Source organism: Gopherus evgoodei, chromosome 3 (assembly GCF_007399415.2).
Source record: "Gopherus evgoodei ecotype Sinaloan lineage chromosome 3, rGopEvg1_v1.p, whole genome shotgun sequence".
NCBI lineage: Eukaryota > Metazoa > Chordata > Testudines > Testudinidae > Gopherus > Gopherus evgoodei.
In genome coordinates this window covers 196,706,481-196,725,160 of record NC_044324.1, presented here as the reverse complement: position 1 = coordinate 196,725,160, position 18,680 = coordinate 196,706,481, and the positions used below count along the sequence as shown (strand labels likewise).

Genomic DNA, 18,680 nt, shown 5'->3' with positions numbered 1-18,680 from the left:
TATATTTTTCATGAAATCTAACATACTACAAGGGCTGGTTGAGTATCAAAAATAATTTTCTGAATATGCTACTTGATTAATTTCACTTGTTTGTATTGAATAATGTATTCACAGAATAGTATATAGCCAGCTTTGAGATGGTCAGATAATACAAAAAAGTACCTGTCAAATAATTTTATTTGACAAATACTTGTGAAATTTGTCAATTAATGTATGAGTCAAGTCCTGCTTAAGCAGTCCTGCTTACTATATATCCTTCTTTATTTTTTTCTGTTCCTCCTTTTCTTCCTTGTTTTTCCTCTCATTTTTGTGTTTTCTGTAATATTACGGTGTATCGCTTCCTGCATTGTCTTTAGTGTCTCAGAGACCAATATAAAAGATAGGGGTGGAGGAGCGCACAGTCTCCAAAGGCAACATCTAGGAGACAAGCCAACTTCCCCTCACCTGCCCACGGACCCCGTTTGGGGGCTTAAGTGTCTGATTAATTTGAAGACCCTCTCCTCAGCTCCCCATTTCCTTTGGAAAAAGAAGTCTCTCTGTTCCTTCCTTCCACTGTAGTCTTCTGGCTATGAGTGTGTCTGGGAGTCCTTTACTTTGCCCCACTTCCAAGCCTCCTGGCTGCTGTGAAGGGAAGAGGCACATATATGTGTTGCTTTACTGCTCCCTTATCCTCAGGTTTTGAATCCTCCTCACCGGTAAAAAGTTCCATTGCCTGCTTCTACTTCTGTTCAGAGCTTTCTCTAGCTTAATTTGTCATTGACCACTACATTTTGATTAGCAGCAATGAAACTGACAGGACTCTTGACATTCTTCATTTCGTTTCAGCCAGGCAAAATCCTTAGCAACAGTAGAGGCACCTGAGTTCTGGACATCACTTCACTGATTTACACTTAGGTCATATTTAGAAAGTTTCTTCATAACCATAAAGGCTAGAGCTTTTAAAAAAAATTTAATAAACACTTAGAATCTGCAGAAGTTGATGGCTGGCCAAGCAAAGTTTCCTAATCACCCCAAAGTGAATGGGCTTTTTTGAGTCCTGAATTTAAATCTATGTAGTACTATAATCAGACTGGCTTGCTTACTATCTAGCTACCAAAAGTAGTAGAAAGTATGGGGCTTCCTTGGCTTACCTCTCCTATTTTAATAACCTTTTTCTTTTAACTTTTTGTGGCATAGAAATTTCTTCACTTCATCTATTCACAGTATATTAAATTTAGTACTATTTATGGTTTTAGTAAAAAATTTTTTCTTTTCAGTAGGTCATCCTGTCCTCATTACTTAACTTCAGTACTTAAGCAGAATCATGGCCGGTCTCTCAAAGGTAATTATGGCATTAATATTCTGTATGTTTTGCCCTCCCACAATGTTATTCATATTCAGAATAAATTGTAGTCTAAAATGTGCAGATGGACCTTTGTCAAAGTGTACAAAGACTCTTTCAGAAAAGTCAGTTAATAGAATGCTCCTTAGTTGTCCTAGTGTGTCTTTGCTTTAAACTGATTTTGTTCTTTTAGTAAATCCATCACAACAGCTATTTTAAAAAAAAGTTTACATTTTGTACTTTGGTGTAATTACACCAATGTGTGCAATATCATAGAGTTATATGGGCATATGCTGTACCTTTATGAAACAAGGATATCATGGTGTAAGTAAATCCAGAGTAGCCTGGCTAACACTGCCATTCCACCACATAAATGCTCTGTGCAGGACATCCTGTTTTATGGCTAGTCTTATGGCCATGTCCTGCAAAGCTTTGTGTATTAAAATCCGCTTCTCTGTTCTCTTTGTTTTCTGTTATCTGTGAAAGTGGGAGAAAAATTCTTCTCTGATATAGCCCTGAGTCTGGTTATTTATGTTGTAAGGTACAGGAGTATCTGAAGATTTATGCTTAAAGTCATGATGATTAATGTGATAGCCAGAAGAGCCCTATGATTGCACCATGGGCCAGCACAACTCTCTGCAATGTCAAAAAATGTTAGCTTTTACCTTTCAGAGGAGAAAAACTGTATTTGGATAAACCACAAGGCAGAGGTGCAGGATTACAATTTCCTATGGTCTACTCATGAGATCCATAAAATACTATGGGACCCAGATGTGAGTCTCGCAGTTATGCAAAGGAGGAAACATAGCATGTCTATCTTTTGCCATCCTGGTGCTGAGAAGGGGTTCCACTCTTCAAGAAGCCAGTCCTCCTTCATGGCCTTCTGAGTTCCAACAGCCAGTAAGGGCAGAGGATGGTTTGTAATAGAAACATGTGATGGTCCGCCTGGCAGTCTGAAGAGTACAGAGCTCTGTTAATGACATGACAGATGATAAAGATTCCCTTCCCTATGTATCTGAGATGCACCATTTCCTCTGCACCACTCCTTAACACAGGCTGTCCTTCTTTCAAAGGTTCCTTCCCTTCTCCTTTATTTTATTTTCAAGGGAAATTTCATTTGCCTTCAGATGAAGCAAATTCTAACAAGAAGCTGATTTTTCTGTCTGCCTTTACTGTGGAATATCTGGGGGGGGAGGGGTTGCCCCCCACCCTTTTTTAAAGGGAGGACTGTGCATCAGTCTTCATTGACAAGTGGGTGTCAACCATGGTGAACACGTGTGACACTACATTTTCAAGCCAGCCTCAAGGGCATAGGAGTATACCATCCCTTTTATTCAAGAAAAAGTTTACTCCACTGGCTTGTTCTTTGTTTCCATTGGTACCATAGAACCTGTCACCAGATCAAATAGGTTTTGATGTATTTATTGGCTGTAGATAGAGCTGTTGACATCTTAATATGTAACACTCTCCCATATTCAGGTTATAGCTCTGTTTTCCCAACCGAATTAGTAATAAAATAAATATTAGATCACATAACCTTCTTTCTTATAATATAGATACACCTTTAAATCATCCCCCAAAAACGGTAATGGAGAGAGATTGGAAGGTCCTGAATGAGCACACTGTTAACGATTAACAATATGTTTAGCTGATGTTAGGGCTCAACAGGGTAATACAATTTTTTTCATTTCCCATGAGGACATAAAAAATGTTGCCTCACAATCCCTATTTAAGCATAGTTATTTTTGTAGAGCAGATAGCACCTATAAGACACTTCAAAATGTCGTCATCCTTCTGTGTGATTTATGACTGTTGTGAGAACTTCACTCACTAGTGGCTCGAAGGCTGAAAAGATCTAAGCTGTACTGCTACTGAAAGCTAATGGAAATTAATTTTAAGTTGTGTGTATTTGGATCTGAAAATTCTCTGTTCAAGTCCTAGCAGAGTCCCGAATCTTCCTGTTCATATACTCAGTTACTGATCTGAACTACACTGTCTTGACTCTAATACATCTTAATGTGTGTCCACTCGACACAGTATATACGCCAAGTATACAGTGTACTTCAGTAGCCCTGACATTTATAGGGCTCTCATTGATGCTGAAGTGAAGTATTTTATCATCACTAAAATACTTTATGATTTGTTCTGCTGTGGTAGCTCCAATAAAGAAACACTCTCATCCTCAGTATATAATGTGTTAATTTTTGGTCATACAACAGTCATGTATGTTTGGGATTCTTTGCCACATGGACAAAAAAGAAATGTTAGTTAATTGTAAGTGCATATTATGCCTTTCTGGTAGCCATTTCCTCATCCCAGACGGTTCTGTCTAATCTATCCATCTAGGTTTTGATGAGTGCAATATAACAGGGCTTTGAGATCTTGCAGTAGCCCTATCCTGTAGACTTTCTGATGTTCAACCAGGAAAAAATTAGCCATTAGGGCAATCCAGCTTTCACATTCAAAGGTAGTGTTATTGTTATATGTAAATGGTACATCTTTCACCTTAGTTTATCTCCATCTAAGGCCAAGCATAATTTTGGAACTTCATTTCTCCCTAAATAGGAGAAGCGGCCTCTGATTTCAAAACATCGTATTCTGTACAGTGGTTCCAGAAATATACTAAAACCACCATATACCTAGTACCTGAACTAAGATTCCTACAGAGCCTGTTGTATATGGCTGAATTCAGGGCTTGCCTGATCAATAATAAGGCATATTCCACCAGAGGTTTAGTGTCCTGAGCAAGTAGGAAATGTGTCTGTAGAGGATCTCTGCTGATAGCAGTTTTGGAGAGGGGAGGGGTGTCAAGTGACTTATCATGGATCTTGAACTGGCTGGCTGACAAGAAAATATATTGGTTCTATTATTTTTTTTAAGCCATATAAGAATAACCTTATGCGCTCTTCTCAAATTCCAGTATGAGGCACAACTGACTTAATAGAACCTAAGCAGGAATTGAGTGATGTAGCAGACAGGCAGATTAAATAATCAATTTCTTCAGCTGTATGTTGGGCTTTAGGCAAATGAAATGGGAGGTTAGTTTTAATTTTCAGCCACAGACCACCAGAAAATTTAGTCAGGACTTTTGAGGATAGATCAGCTAGCTGTTTGTTCAGCAGGCAGCATTAAACTTCATTCATCCAAACCAGGTTTTTGGTTGTCCCATGATGCTGGACTAAGGATGTTTCCTGGCTTGTCTGCTGAACAGCTATTGAGCCTTTTCTGCACATTTTCCCTAGGGAATAAAGGATAGACATGTTTGTTCTAAGTATCCCAAGGGCTTGCTGTAGAATAAAATTCTGTATTTCACTCTTTTTTAAATGACTGTGCTGATGTGGCCCATACAAGTTTGGGATTGCTAGTAAGAGACAATGAGTAACTGTTGACGGGAAGATGATGTATTTTGGGCTGGGGGCGGGGCATGTGACCCTGCGTGCTCCCCCCTTCCATGCATCACCTTTGATTTTAGTCATTCCAATTGATACACCAAGGGCATCAAGAATTCGTATCAGTTCTAATTGAATTTCTGCATATTATACAACAGTTCAGAAAATCCTCTCTGTTAGAGGCAAGCCATTAGTGTTCCCGGGGTCTTAGGAGGCAGCTGTTGTTGAGACTGAAGACTTCTTTTAGCGTGTTCTTTAGCCATGGTGCTGGGGAAGCATATATTTGGGAAAGTTCATTCCAGCAAGAGGGAGCAAGCCAAAATACATTAGCGGTGACCTGAAGAGCTGCTTATAAGGCGAAAGAAAGAACTGCAACTCATGAGTTCTGTGTTGGGGTACAGAGACGCAGAAACCATGCTTGCAGGTAGTTCTGTCTTGAATTATTGTTTATAACTCCTTGACATTTAACAAAGTGGTGTTTATATACCAACATCATATGCTAAAAGAAAATGTCTGTAGCAGCAAGTGATAATTCTGAACATTTCACTTCCTGATCAAGATAATGGAGCAAAATAATGGTTCACAATTTTTTTTTTTGTCAGTTCGTTACATACGAGCTGTAAACCCAATGGTGGTGTTGCTGCCAACATCATTTTGGAAAGGAAAAGAATAAAAATCTCACGAGCTGTAGGGCAGACTGTAACGGATTTTGTTTTAGCATTCTCCCATTTTAACAGTGAAAAATGTATATATTCTATAGTTAGCATTGAAAACAGAAGCTCAGCCCCCCCCCCCTTCCTGAAATAGTATCAAGCTGGCTTTTCATGACCTTCTGTGAAGTGAATTCTAAGAAAAGCTTTGTAAATGCATAGACATTCTAGTAATTATCCAAATTGCTATACATGATCCCAAATGTGAGTTTGTTTTTCCTAAAAATTAAGCTGAATTCATCACTGGTCAAGGAGAAATTTGACCCAATGTGATTGTTTATTTTGCTCTTGAAATGTAAATATATAGCTCCCGTGTCTAAGGATGATAGCTATTCATTTAATAATAATAATTAGTAATAGTATTGCCATCAGGAGAAACAAAGAGCTATATGAGCTGCTGTGTACCACCAGTTTAAACTTCAACAGATGCTTAACATGGGATAACTCTGAATTGCCAGCTTCTCTTCTCTTCTCCCACCCTGTTCAGCAGGATTGCAGGGTGCTGGTAGACTGTTCTCCCCCATAAAGGTTCCTTTCCCAGGCATTGCCCCTGATTCATTTCACAGTCCACCACTCCCCATACATGCTTACTCCCACTATGTGTTTTCCCTCTGTGAGACAACCATGATACTTCATAGGGGGTTCCTACCTTTGAAACACCTTGTTCCCTCATACCATAAACAACTACTCTCCTTTTGTCTGACCCGTGCACCATACGTGAGAAATGTGTGTCTGATTCTGTTATGCTGCTGAAAAAAGATCAGAGAGAGAATGTCTGTAAGGTCCATTTATTGCTTTCCTCTCCTTAAAATACATTTAAGATGCCCTGAAATCGCATAGAATAGGACAGACAGACAGAAACCTTTTCCACTAAATATTTGCAAGGCATATTTTTGGAAAGCGTGGTGTAAATAAAGAGAAAGTTGAGAAAATAGACATAGTTTAGTTTGATTTTTATTTTTAGATGGAGTAGTCCTGAGTAGGTGGATCACCGTCAGGAAAAGGTGTGCTCAGTAGCTCTAATGAGAACATAACAACAGCTCTTCTGTTGTGAGCAGAGAGCTAATTGCTAACCCAGCTGATTCTGATTCCAGTTAGTAACTTTAGTTGTTTTACAGTACTGTCCATTGTTGTTGTTGGGCTCTTCAAGAAACTGATGATTTCATCCTGCTGTATAGAATTTCTACAGCTATGTGTGTAATTTTAAGTAAAAGCAATGCTGTTTATCTAATTATTTTTAGGTCGTCAATTGCCCATTTATTATTTATACTTTCATGCTCCCTAGATTGAAGAGTTCTATAAATGTTTTTCCTTTTGTTTCCCTGCTTGACTGTTGTTCTATTTGACATGTGGGTAATGTGATGGATATTGCAAGGAAAGCTCTTTGTATTCCACTAATATAAAGATGCTACTCATCTGTGTTGAATCTCAGTGCTGTATTTAACTAATGCACCAAGTTCTAAGGCTGCTTAAGGCAGATCTCTGTTGTGGCAGATGGCTAATCTTTTTCTTTGTATTGTTATGAATAGCAAATATTCATAGATAAATGTAACATTGCAGCCTGATCATACATATACAAAACTGCCTAATGTGAGGCTACTCTTCCTTGACTTCAGCTCTGGTAATGTACATTAGAAATGTACATTATAATGTTCATATCACCATTAAAATACACTGTGATTTGTTCTGCAATGGTAGTTCTAATCAAATCACATTCACTCATGCTCATAAGCTAATTTTTAAGCATGCAGCGGTCATGCCTGTTTGGGATTCTTTGACACGATTCCAATTCCTTGTGTGTCCAACTATAAATGCACATTATTGTTGCTGTTGTTACTTTTTAGCAGGATTCCTTGTTCTCCACCCAACCCCAAAATGAAACCTAACTTTTTGCTTCCTCTCTTTTACAGAATCTGATATTGATGCTGCTACTGCAATGATGCTGTTAAATACTTCTATTGAACAAAGGATTTTAGACTGTAAGCATAAACAGTTTTATGTGTTGTTTTCTCCTTCACTGAAAGCTAAAAAAATTATAGCTGAAAATTTCAGAAGTGAGGTATGCTCTAGCTCAGTGTTTCTCAACCTTTTCAATAGCAATGGCTGGCTTGCTGCCTTCCTACACTGCGTCAGGGAGATCTCGGGAACTGGCACCGGTCCACAGACCCATTGTTGAGAAACTCTCTGGCTAGCTTATAAATGGTAGGGAGGCAGTAGGGTGGCCATCCTGCATATTCAGCCCCTTCTGCCAAAATTTCCCAGTTTTACAAGGACTCCATTTCTGCTTTCTTTTATTAGTCTGGTTACCTTCTGCCACTCCATAGTTGGAGACACTATAGTTCTAGCCCGCATCTCTACCACTACTATTCATATTCAGGATTTGCTGAATATCAAGATCTTCTAGTATTCAGTGTTCATTAAATGATGGATCCATCACACCTTATGTAAACTAAATACTCAGTTTAAAAATCTTACCTTTGCACATCAGTCTGACAGACTGGGATAACAGATTTTAGTTTGAGCTATTTTGCTTACTTATACATCTTTGCTTTCAACAGGTGAGAAGGCCAAACCTCTCAAGATGCCCAAGAAGAGGAGTTATGGCAGTACATTTAATCATCACAGTTCCATAAACCTGCAAGAAAATCATTCTGCCGCCATTAATATTGATCCAAAGGAGGATCACAATTACAGTGCTAGCAGCATGGCTTCACAGTGTTGTGCATCTAGGTCCAGCATGTCTTCCTTGTCCTCTGTTGATGAGGTGTATGAATTTATCTCCAAGACCAGCCATGCAGGAAGCGATGGCAGTGAAGGATTTCATAGTGAAGTGGATACGGACATTGACTATGAAGACGACCCTCTTGGAGACAGTGGCTATGCAGCACAACCTTGTGTAGATACCTCTGACAAAAGTCAGCCTAGCAAGAAAGCTCTCAAGGAGTTATGTCAAGAAATTGATGAGGAGCTGAAAGAGGCAGCTGGGTCTCTGCTCCACCTGGCTGGAATCAGCACATGTTTGGGTTCCCTAATAAGTACTGCAAAGACCCAAAGTCAAAAGCAGAGGAAAAAATAGTAATGCTTGTTAATGTGAATATATACATATATTTTTTTCAAGTGTGGCAATACTCTTCTACTTTTACCCTTCACAAGGAAGATAAAAGCCATAAGAGGACTTGTTTTTTATTTTTTGATGCTAATTATAGTTTGGCCTTTTATTTTCAAATTATTGCTTAGAAAATGTTTTATTTAATCTTTTCAGATTAGGAGAGATGCATGACATGTGAAAACCTAACTGTATACTTTTTGATGACCAGTGATTTAATATTTGACTATTTACAGAGTGATGCATAGGTTCAGATGCATGTTATGGGTGAAATTTACCCCTGTGCAGGCCTACTCCACATAGGAATGAATTTCACCCTATGTGAGGGGACATAATTTCCCGATCTCCCTCCCCAAGACAGAAATAACTTTCACTGGTGTAGCAAACAGTGAGAAGCTGCCACTGCACATGTGCCACTTACCATTTTCCCCAACTACTGAATACACAGTAGCTGTTAGCTAAAGGTTTTTGCTGTTTTTGTTTTGTTTTTCATGTGTAAGAAATATTTGTTAAAAACTCAAAGTTCATGCTGTCTCAATCCACAAATGAAGTGGAGATTCTAGATGGCTAAATTGTAAATGACTGCTGGAAAGAACTTTGGGTCATGTTTAAGAAAAGCATAATATAATAATTTCTTTTAAGATTAGGAAAACTGAGTTAATTACATTAATTTCTAAATACCTTGTGCATTTTAATATCTGCTACCATAACTTTGGTCTTAGTCTACTGATTACTGTACTTCTGCTTCATGCTGTATGTACCATTTTAGCTTCCTTTGAACTACAGTGTATGTCCAGTAGCATGGCGTTCTTAGAGCATACACTGTGAATCATGGTGATCTCTTCATATTTGCGGGTGAAGCTCCTTAAAATTCATGACCTTTGCAATAATAATCTTTATAACCCAAACATCTTGCGGACAAGAATGTTATAGTAAATGAGTGTAATGGATTTTTTTACTGCTTAACTCTTAATGTAGATGGTGGCAATTTTTTTAGTATTTTGTACAAAAAAAATGGGTACGCAGACACGTTAGAATAAGTTTAACAGTACTGAAAGTATAAGAATGCCTTAAGTATGTTTCAGCATAGTGAAAACTTAAGAGGTCATTTTGCTTGTTTTTGAGAGGCAGTGTGATGTGCCATGAAATCTGTTTAGCTCATACATTAAACTGCTGCTTTCAGTAAGTGTTGGGCAAGATGGCTTAGAATTAGACTCAAATACTGTATACCCATATATGAAACCGTGTCCAGTGTTTGGTTGTTCAGAACAGTGCTGGATTCAACAAAAAGAAATTAAGCCTAAACTGTTACTAATGGGATAATGTTTTTCTGGCCACTTTGATACAAGGCTCTTAGAGTTCGGTGTTTTCTTATTTGTCAGTTTCTCCATGGATCCTGCCCATATAATTATCCCTTCCAGTTTAAGTATTCATACAGCCATGCTGCTAAAGGCCTACTATTCTCAGGTTCTGCTCCAGTGCTTGTTGAAGATAATGGTGATACTCCCATTGACTTAATGGGCTTTGGATCAGGCCCCAAGATATTCAAGCACTTACATAGCATTTCTTTGGTATTTAAATCCAGTGGCTTTAAGAGGGCTCCACTTTTAGTTTTAAGCATAAAAGTAAAAAGAAAAAAAAAGAAATCTGTCTCTCTGGCACTGTGACTGTGCATACACCAACCCATCCACCTGAGGAAAAAATGGTATACAAATGTGCTCCATTTTGTGTCACATTTGCATCTCTCTTAGATATCTCGAGCAGTGAATTAGCTGATCTGTTATTGAACAGATAATGGGTGAAATTAATTTTCTCACAGTTGAAAAACAAACAAATGAAAATCCCATTAATTTTAATTACGAACATGGGATTTCTTAAACACTGAGATGTACGTGACATTTCTTTCAGTAGTGTTTGCCAATATACTTTTTAATAGAGTTTGATACAAAACATGTTCAGTATAGCAAAGTAAAAGTAATTATTATTATAGCAATATAAAAATAATGATTCAACTATGAAGAAGCATCATTAATATCCCTTTGAAATTCATTTAAGTTTTGTATATCTCAATTTTTTTAAATTCAGCACTATGGAATAAGTGTTGTATTAAGCTCTAGATAAAGTCAGTCACAGCCTTTCTGTTAACCTTAAAGGAAGGTGGATCACTCCCTAAATATACAAATACTGGAAATTGTATTCATACTCATTTTCTTGCAGTTTGCCTTGGTAAGACTGTTAATCTGTTCAAATTGTATCCTTCATTTCCCAACAGAATCAGTGTTTTCAAAATAAAGATTCCATACTAAATAGGGGCCTGATTGTACTACTGGAATCAGTTGTGCTACTCAGCATGAGTGAGGGTGTCAGAATTGGGAGATAGATTTATAATGCATTTTAGTCTCCATATGCAAAGACAGAGCAATAAAATCAATCTGTAATTAACAAAAAGTTAAGGGTGCAATTTGCACCTTTCACATAAAACCTAAATGAATGAACTGGGAGATATGGGGGATTGGAATCTTCCCTTCTGAGCAAGCGGTAGTAGGGCACAGGACACTTATACAACTGCTTTGCACCCATTGCTACAGTCAGTGCTGCATTTCCCACCAAGTGTAAAGGCAGATGGATCTTTACTTTACTCACCCACTGACCACATTCCTGCATGTCCCTGTACTAATCTCAGTGCTCTGTTCCAGCAGACAGAAGGACTGTGGGTGTCCTCCTGCAACCTCTTGCTTCTCAGATCTCAACACCTCCCGCTGCATAGGACGTGAATGTCACCCTAACTGTTCTATTATGGATTACCCTTCTTTTATATTCACCTCAGATAGTTTCATATCCTTTCACTCACACATCTTGGGGTCTGAGTTAGACCCTGGTGTATATAGTATAAATTGAAGGGTGTTTTAACTGCTTTTTCAGTGACATTATATAAAGAGTTCATACCAAATGGTCAATTTAACTATATTTTAGCAGCTGTTAAAAGGGTAGGGAAAGTGTTAATGTCACTTGCAATTCTTAATTAAAATGAAGAAGTGTGTGAGACCTGTTTACCAAGGAGGCTATCCTATTAAATACTGATGTGAATACTGTAAAAAGCTGAATCAGTCTTTCAAATTCCAGTACTAAATTATTGCTTCTGTGAAAATCACAGCAAATGTTTTAAAATCCAACTTTAAAAATGGAAGTTGCAAGTCATTCAACTTCTTTGTTCGGCTAAATAGTGAAAGCTTTGTTTAAAGCAAAGCATTAATATATGTTAATAATGGTGTAGTCAAAATACTTATTGAAAGAAAAAGTGGAGTATTTTAAATGTTGCACCTGCCATTATCTTAAAGCACATTCTTCACATCTGCCAGTGCCATTATCAAGACTGTTTTATAAATGTACATTTATTCAAACTAAGTGCATAATTTAAAGTATTATGTTGCCATCATATAGTGATATAAGACATTTTATAATTGCCAATTCATTTGTAACTATTATTTATTTAAAAGTGAAATTGTAAGAATGCTTTCTGATCAAAGCAACTGGAGTTGTTTTAAAATACTCCCTTTAGCTTAATGTAGCATAAGAAATGTCTTGGGTTTATTTAGAATAACTCTGCCACTAGATGACCAATCCTAACCCACCCCCACACCCTAGTTCAGTCCTTTATCCATTTTAAAGACAATTTACAGAAGTTTAGTTTTTTGTATTCTAACCTCTGTTAATTAAAATGTTTATAAAGTTTATTTTTACCAAAGAGATGCAATTCAATATAAAACATTGCAGAATAAACTTTGTTTTATAACATTTGTGACTGTTCATTTCTGCACATTTTTCATGCATGTGGTTGAAGGGGTTTATATACAAATAAACAGCATTAAGAATGGGAAGCAGCCCAGTATTATCTATTTTTCCACCGAGATACAGGGCCTGTTCTCATGAGGGGCTGCATGCTCTTGACTCCCATTCAAGTCACTGCCTAACAGGATTGGCCCATTTAAAAAAAAACTTTGTAATTCAGTCTAGGTCTCTGTTTAGTTATAAAAGTCACTCTCATATGGAAATAAGTTGTACCACAAGTTAATGCTGTCAACACATCAAAACATTCACTGTAACTCTTTCTTGATAATTGGACCAATTCTGAACTATAGATGAAAATGACATGACTTAACGCCATCATCTTGAGCCCCACCCCCTCTATTTTTTTCTAAGTTCATAAAATGGAAGAATCCACTCCTGGAGAGAAATCCTGTCCCCACTGAAGATTATGAGAATATTGCTATTTGACTTTGAGACCAGAATTTCACCCCTAAATTCAGGAATTTAAGACCATTTTGAGGTCACTGGTCACTGCAATGTCTGAGTATCACTTCATCTCTTTCCCTTCTCTACTGCTATGCCTTGCTCATGAGGTGTATGTTTTGCTTTTATACACAAGGTATTTGTTTCAAATATTTACTTAATTTTAAAAATATTTGCAGATAGTAGCAATCAGATGATCCACATAATTATGAAATAATGCAATATTCCCAGTTGGCTAAACTAGTTACCCACAGAGCTGCCATTGAGTGCTTGGAAGATACATTATTGCTTAATAAAACAATGCAGTTTTTCCAAGGGTCATTGAATTATATCCCTCTCTGGGTTTGTGATTTTTGTTTTGTTTGGTACTTTTCCAGTTTTATCTAATTTTTCTTTCAGTATGATGATGTTCAAACTCTGGCATGCCCTACTTTTCATGGGCCTTGTGCAAAGCAATATGCAGTAGCTCACTCCTTTTTCTCCTTCCTGCTGTCCCAAACCACTTACTCCTTTGGGCTCTGACTCGTTACTAAAATTAAAAATTGACTTTATTCTGCCTGACAGCAGGGGTATGTTTTGTGAATAGAATGGGGTGCAGGGTGGGGCCCAAAGAGTTGCCTCACTCATAACCAAGCTTCTCAACTATGCATTCAACCCCATTGATCCATGCCCTGAACTCTGAAATGTGTTGTTCCCTCTCCCTAATTGAATGTCTTACTGCATGTGCCGTCTTTATCCTAAGACAGTGCTTCATACCACAAGATGAAATCAAAAGTTGCTAATGTACTAACTGAACTTACTCCATTTTAATATTCCCCCCCCCTTTAATCTACAAGAGACTAGCTTGCTTTTTTATTAGAATTGTTTTATTTTGAACTGTGCTATAAATGTGAATTTTTCATTAAGCAAATCAACTAGAAACTTGGGTTACATCATGTAAAAAATTGTTCTTAGAAACTGTAGTAGGATAGGATCTGAGCTTAAAAGTGAAGTGCTTCAACACTATCATGGAAGTCTTGATGATGCATTTTGTCTACACTTACCTCCGGAGTGATTTATCCAGTGGGAATCGATTTATTGCGTCTAGTGAAGGCACAATAAATTGACCACCGAGCGGTCTCCCATTGACTTAAGTAGGCCACCGGAGTAAGAAGTGTAAGCAGAGTTAATGGGGAGCATCAGCTGTCGACCTACTGCAGTGAAGACACGGCGGTAAGTAGCTCTAAGTACATTAACTTCAGCTATGCTATTTTAGTAGCTGAAGTTGCGTAACTTAGACAAACTTAGCTCACGCCCCCTCCCCCCCCCCCCCCCCAGTGTAGACTAGGCCTCAATGTTATAATTAAAAGCCTAATGAGATACTCTGAGTTATGAGGGTCTGGTCCCATCATAGATTCCATTGACATCCTAAACCTTAGGAGTGCCAGAACTTAATGATGGATTTTTTTTTCCTGTTGCAGACAGTGGTTTATCTGTTTTCTATTTTTCTCCCTGTATGTAATTTATTAAATCTCACAAATGAAATTAAAGCTCTACTGTCTTAGAAATGTTTTATTCTGATATTTTAAATGCATGATTTGCAATGTGAGTCTTAATTTAATCTAGTAAACCAAAAGAGATGTTCAGACTCTAAATCACAAATTTACACAATATCCCAGTGCCAATAATGCTTGTTGAGCTGTCATGTTAGTTGTTATCTGATAGCTGACAAGAGTACTCCTTATATTGTCTAATTAGCTTAGGTGAAACAATTATATATGAAGTTTTAGTGGTGTGTGTCTAATTGTCATTCAATGGTATTGTAGAAAAGAACCTTAACTTCACTCTTAAATTTCCTAGGGTCTTTTTCCTTGGGTTTAGCTGTGGATTATGCTCAAGTCTAAATAGTCATAACTTTTTAACCATTATACAAGGTGTGATTTTGAATATTTATCATGAAAAGGGAACACTTAGATGATTTATTAGTTTCTTAACCCAATGAATCCAAACCTGGAATCTAGTACTTTTGAGTAGTGTTCCTAGAGTGCTCCACTGTAGGTTTTTCTGCACCTCTAAGCAGAGATTTTAGGTAGTAGTGTCTGTTTGGCCCACATGTGCTCTCCCTCCTTTGTGGTCTGCCTTGAGGCTATTTAGCGCTGCGTGGGCACACCATCCCCAGTTCCCTCTTGACCACCTTTGGTCTTGAATGGTGTGAGCAGTTGTCCCTTATCTGCATCATTAGTAAAAGTAGTAGTTATCTGCAGTCTTTTCGTTTAATAATTAGAATTTCCGTTTCCCCTATTGGGAACAAAAATAAGGTAAAAATAACTTTTCGTATATGTTTCCTGCCCTTTCAGGGAGGGGGCAGAATCACCTCCACAGGGATGCTAGCTAGTCCAAACTTTCGTCTTCTCCGTTTAAAAAAAATAAATAGGAAAGAAGACAAAAAAGAAGAGCAGACTTTTATTTTGCATTGCTCGCTTTTGGAGGTTGATAGCCTCACCAGGGGCATGCCTGACTCCCCCGGTTTCATGAGGTGCCTCTGCTGCAAGGAAGCAATTCCTGTAGAAGACACACATTCTTGCTGTGTCCGATGCCTGGGAGAGACACACATCCCACAAGAGTGCACCCTCTGCCAGCAGCTGAAGACAAGGTCTGGGGGAAAAATACAGGAGCTGAAGTTAAAATTCCTGATGGAGAGTGCATTTCAACCACCAGCTGACAATTGTGCCGAACTTTCTCCAGGATGTACATCATCCCCAGATCCTTCAATTTCCAAGGCCGTAGCATCACGAAAAAAATCGGCAGATTCCCCCCCACAAAGGCTCAAGAAAAAGGTCCCCAAACCACCAGAGTCTTTGGCCAGTCAAAGGGTTCTCCAGTGCACTCAGCCACTTCAATAGCAATCACACTGGTGGCTCTGAAGCACAGTACCCAGAAGCATCAGGGTCCGTCCACTATAAGCTCTGCCACAATGCCTAGGGACACCAAGGGCTCAGGCTCCAAGGCAGCGGTGCCACCTTCTAGAGAAAAGGATAAAGACCATACTGTCACAGAAAGACCAGCACTAGTGAAATCATCAGTAACGAGTGCAGCAAAGCTCTTCACACCAGAGCATTCATCATATAAGCAACTGGCAGTCCCACTGAACACTGACAGTCCTTCATGGTACTGAGTGAGTTGCGGTGCTGCAACAGTTCCAGGACCTGGTGATCAAAATCCCCGTTACTCGGTACTGGGGCCCCAGTACCAAGCAGATCCCTAAGCCTGGAATCACCCATGGCACCGGGTCATTTACTACAAACACCCTGGTCAGCTCCACCTTTACAGACTGATATGTCCGACAGTGACCAGGAGGATGTTATTTCCCTGGCCTCTCACTGTGGTCACAGTACCAGGAACCCCCACAGCTCCACCCTCATGCCAACCCTCAATCTAGGTATAGGCCTACCTGGGTACCCTCACTGCCCATGCGCTTCCCTCCTCAGTGGCCATATTGGGATCGTGGGTGATCAGATCACACATTCTATGGGCGTCCAATGTCTCTCACAGTCAACCAGACATTCTCCTACAGCTTCACTGTCTAGAGCCCCTGAACTGGAGGAGGAGGAAACTTTTGAAGGAGACGAAGAAAGGCTCAAAAGGGAGGCTACCCTCTACCAAACTCCTCATTATCACCAGATGAGGATTTAATGCCCCCTCCCCCGCCCCATCATTAGCTGGTGATTTTTAAAACTTTCAAGATCTTACTAAGAGGGCGGTGGATTAGCTGCAAATTTCCCTACAAGAGGTAGCAGACACACATCACAAGCTGGTGATATTCTCCACATTGCCTCCTCATCCAAAAATCGCCCTCCAAATAACAATTCCTGGGCCACATTATCTCCCTGGGAATCTACTGTGGGACAAGAAAAGAAGATATGGCTCTCAACCACAGCACAGGTCACGACCTCAGTACACACTGTCACAGTGCTACTATGAGCTGCAGTGTAAGAGGTCCAGGGTACAAAAGTGGAAGTAGTCAGCATCCCAATTTGTGACCTCTCCTACTTCTCTCCTAAGCACTTTTGACGGGTTGGTCGATGGCCCAAGAGCTATTCTTGCATCATCAGCTAACAACTACGCACCTGCCATGTCCCTTCGGCAATTGCCTGAGCCTCTTTCACAGCAGTTGGCAGAACATCACCGCTGACAGATGAGTCTTAGAGATTATTTTGGAGGGTCACGCCATTCAATTCACATCCCTCTCCCATTCACACTCTCCTTCCCCATCCCTCTTCAGGGACCTTTCTCACAAGAATTGATTTTGCCAGAAAATAGATCACCTGTTATGCCACAGAACAGGTCCTGTTGCAATTCAGGGACAAGAGGTTTTACTCCCATTATTTCCTGATCCCCACTGCAAAGGGAGGTTGGAGGCCCATTCTAGATCTATGGGCATTAAACAGATACATGAAGGCACAGAAGTTCAAGATAGTCATGCTAGCTGCCAATATTCCAGTTCTAGAGCAAGGAGGAACCAACAAGGGGCAGATCTCTTCTTGACTTGCTGCTCGCAAACTGGGAAGAATTAGTAGGGGAAGCAAAAGTGGATGGGAACTTGGGAGGCAGTGACCATGAGATGGTTGAGTTCAGGATCCTGACACAAGGAAGAAAGGAGAGCAGCAGAATATGGACCCTAGACTTCAGAAAAGCAGACTGACTCCCTCAGGGAACTGATGGGCAGGATCCCCTGGGAGAATAACATGAGGGGGAAAGGAATCCAGGAAAGCTGGCTGTATTTTAAAGAATCCTTATTGAGGTTGCAGGAACAAACCATCCCAATGTGTAGAAAGAATAGTAAATATGGCAGGCGACCAGCTTGGCTTAACAGTGAAATCCTTGCTGATCTTAAACACAAAAAAGAAGCTTACAAGAAGTGGAAGATTGGACAAATGACCATGGAGGAGTATAAAAATATTGCTCAGGCATGCAGGAGTGAAATCAGGAAGGCCAAATCACACTTGGAGTTGCAGCTAGCAAGAGATGTTAAGAGTAACAAGAAGGGTTTCTTCAGGTATGTTAGCAATGAGAAGAAAGTCAAGGAAAGTGTGGGCCCCTTATGAATGAGGGAGGCAACCTAATGATCGAGGATGTGCAAAAAGCTCATGTACTCAGTGCATCCAATGAATTGGGTATTCACCCACAAAATCTCATTCTCCAAAACTTCTGTTAGTCTGTAAGGTGCCACAGGACTCTTTGTTGCTTTTACAGTGCTTTTTTGGCCTCTATCTTCATGAACAAGGTCAGCTCCCAGACTGTTGCACTGGGCAGCACAGTACGGGGAGGAGGTGACCAGTCCTCTGTGGAGAAAGAAGTGGTTCAGGACTATTTAGAAAAGCTGGATGAGCACAAATCCATGGGGCTGGATGCGATGCATCCAAGGCTGCTAAAAGAGTTGGCAGATGTGATTGCAGAGCCATTGGCCAGTATCTTTGAAAACTCATGATGATCGGGGGAGGTCCTAGATGACTGGAAAAGGGCTAATGTAGTGCCCATCTTTAAAAAAGGGAAGAAGGAGGATCCAGGCAACTACAGGCCAGTCAGCCTCATCTCAGTCCCTGGAAAAATCATGGAGCAGGTCCTCAAGGAATCAATTCTGAAGCACTTAGAGGAGAGGAAAGTGATCAGGAACAGTCAGCATGGAGTCACCAAGGGCAAGTCATGCCTGACTAACCTAATTTTCTTCTATAAGGAGATAACTGGGTCTGTGGATGAAGGGAAAGCAGTGGATGTTTTATTCTTTGACTTTAGCAAAGCTTTTGATATGGTCTCCGACAGTATTCTTGCCAGCAAATTAAAGACGTATGGGCTGGATGAATGGATTATAAGGTGGATAGAAAGCT

At 39.5% G+C, this 18,680-nt stretch overlaps 1 protein-coding gene and 1 long non-coding RNA gene across 7 annotated transcripts in view; one reads left to right on the top strand and one right to left on the bottom strand.

Annotated features, from left to right (window-relative positions):
* FOXN2 (forkhead box N2) overlaps positions 1-12,321 on the top strand; it is a 120,780-nt gene extending 108,459 nt beyond the window's left edge. For 5 of the 6 annotated variants that reach the window (XM_030557754.1, XM_030557750.1, XM_030557752.1 and 2 more), the window contains 3 exons: positions 1,257-1,321; positions 7,331-7,399; positions 7,979-12,321. In XM_030557754.1, the coding sequence (XP_030413614.1) occupies positions 1,257-1,321; positions 7,331-7,399; positions 7,979-8,496 (652 nt within the window). In that variant the 3' untranslated portion in view covers positions 8,497-12,321. The remainder of the gene's footprint in view (positions 1-1,256; positions 1,322-7,330; positions 7,400-7,978) is intronic. The other variant, XM_030557755.1, reaches the window with a different exon arrangement.
* Positions 12,322-15,243: 2,922 nt separating this feature from the next.
* Positions 15,244-18,680, bottom strand: part of LOC115649138 — a 32,246-nt gene continuing 28,809 nt past the window's right edge. Inside the window, exon 3 of the long non-coding RNA XR_003999770.1 lies at positions 15,244-15,450. This is a non-coding gene — a long non-coding RNA (uncharacterized LOC115649138). The remainder of the gene's footprint in view (positions 15,451-18,680) is intronic.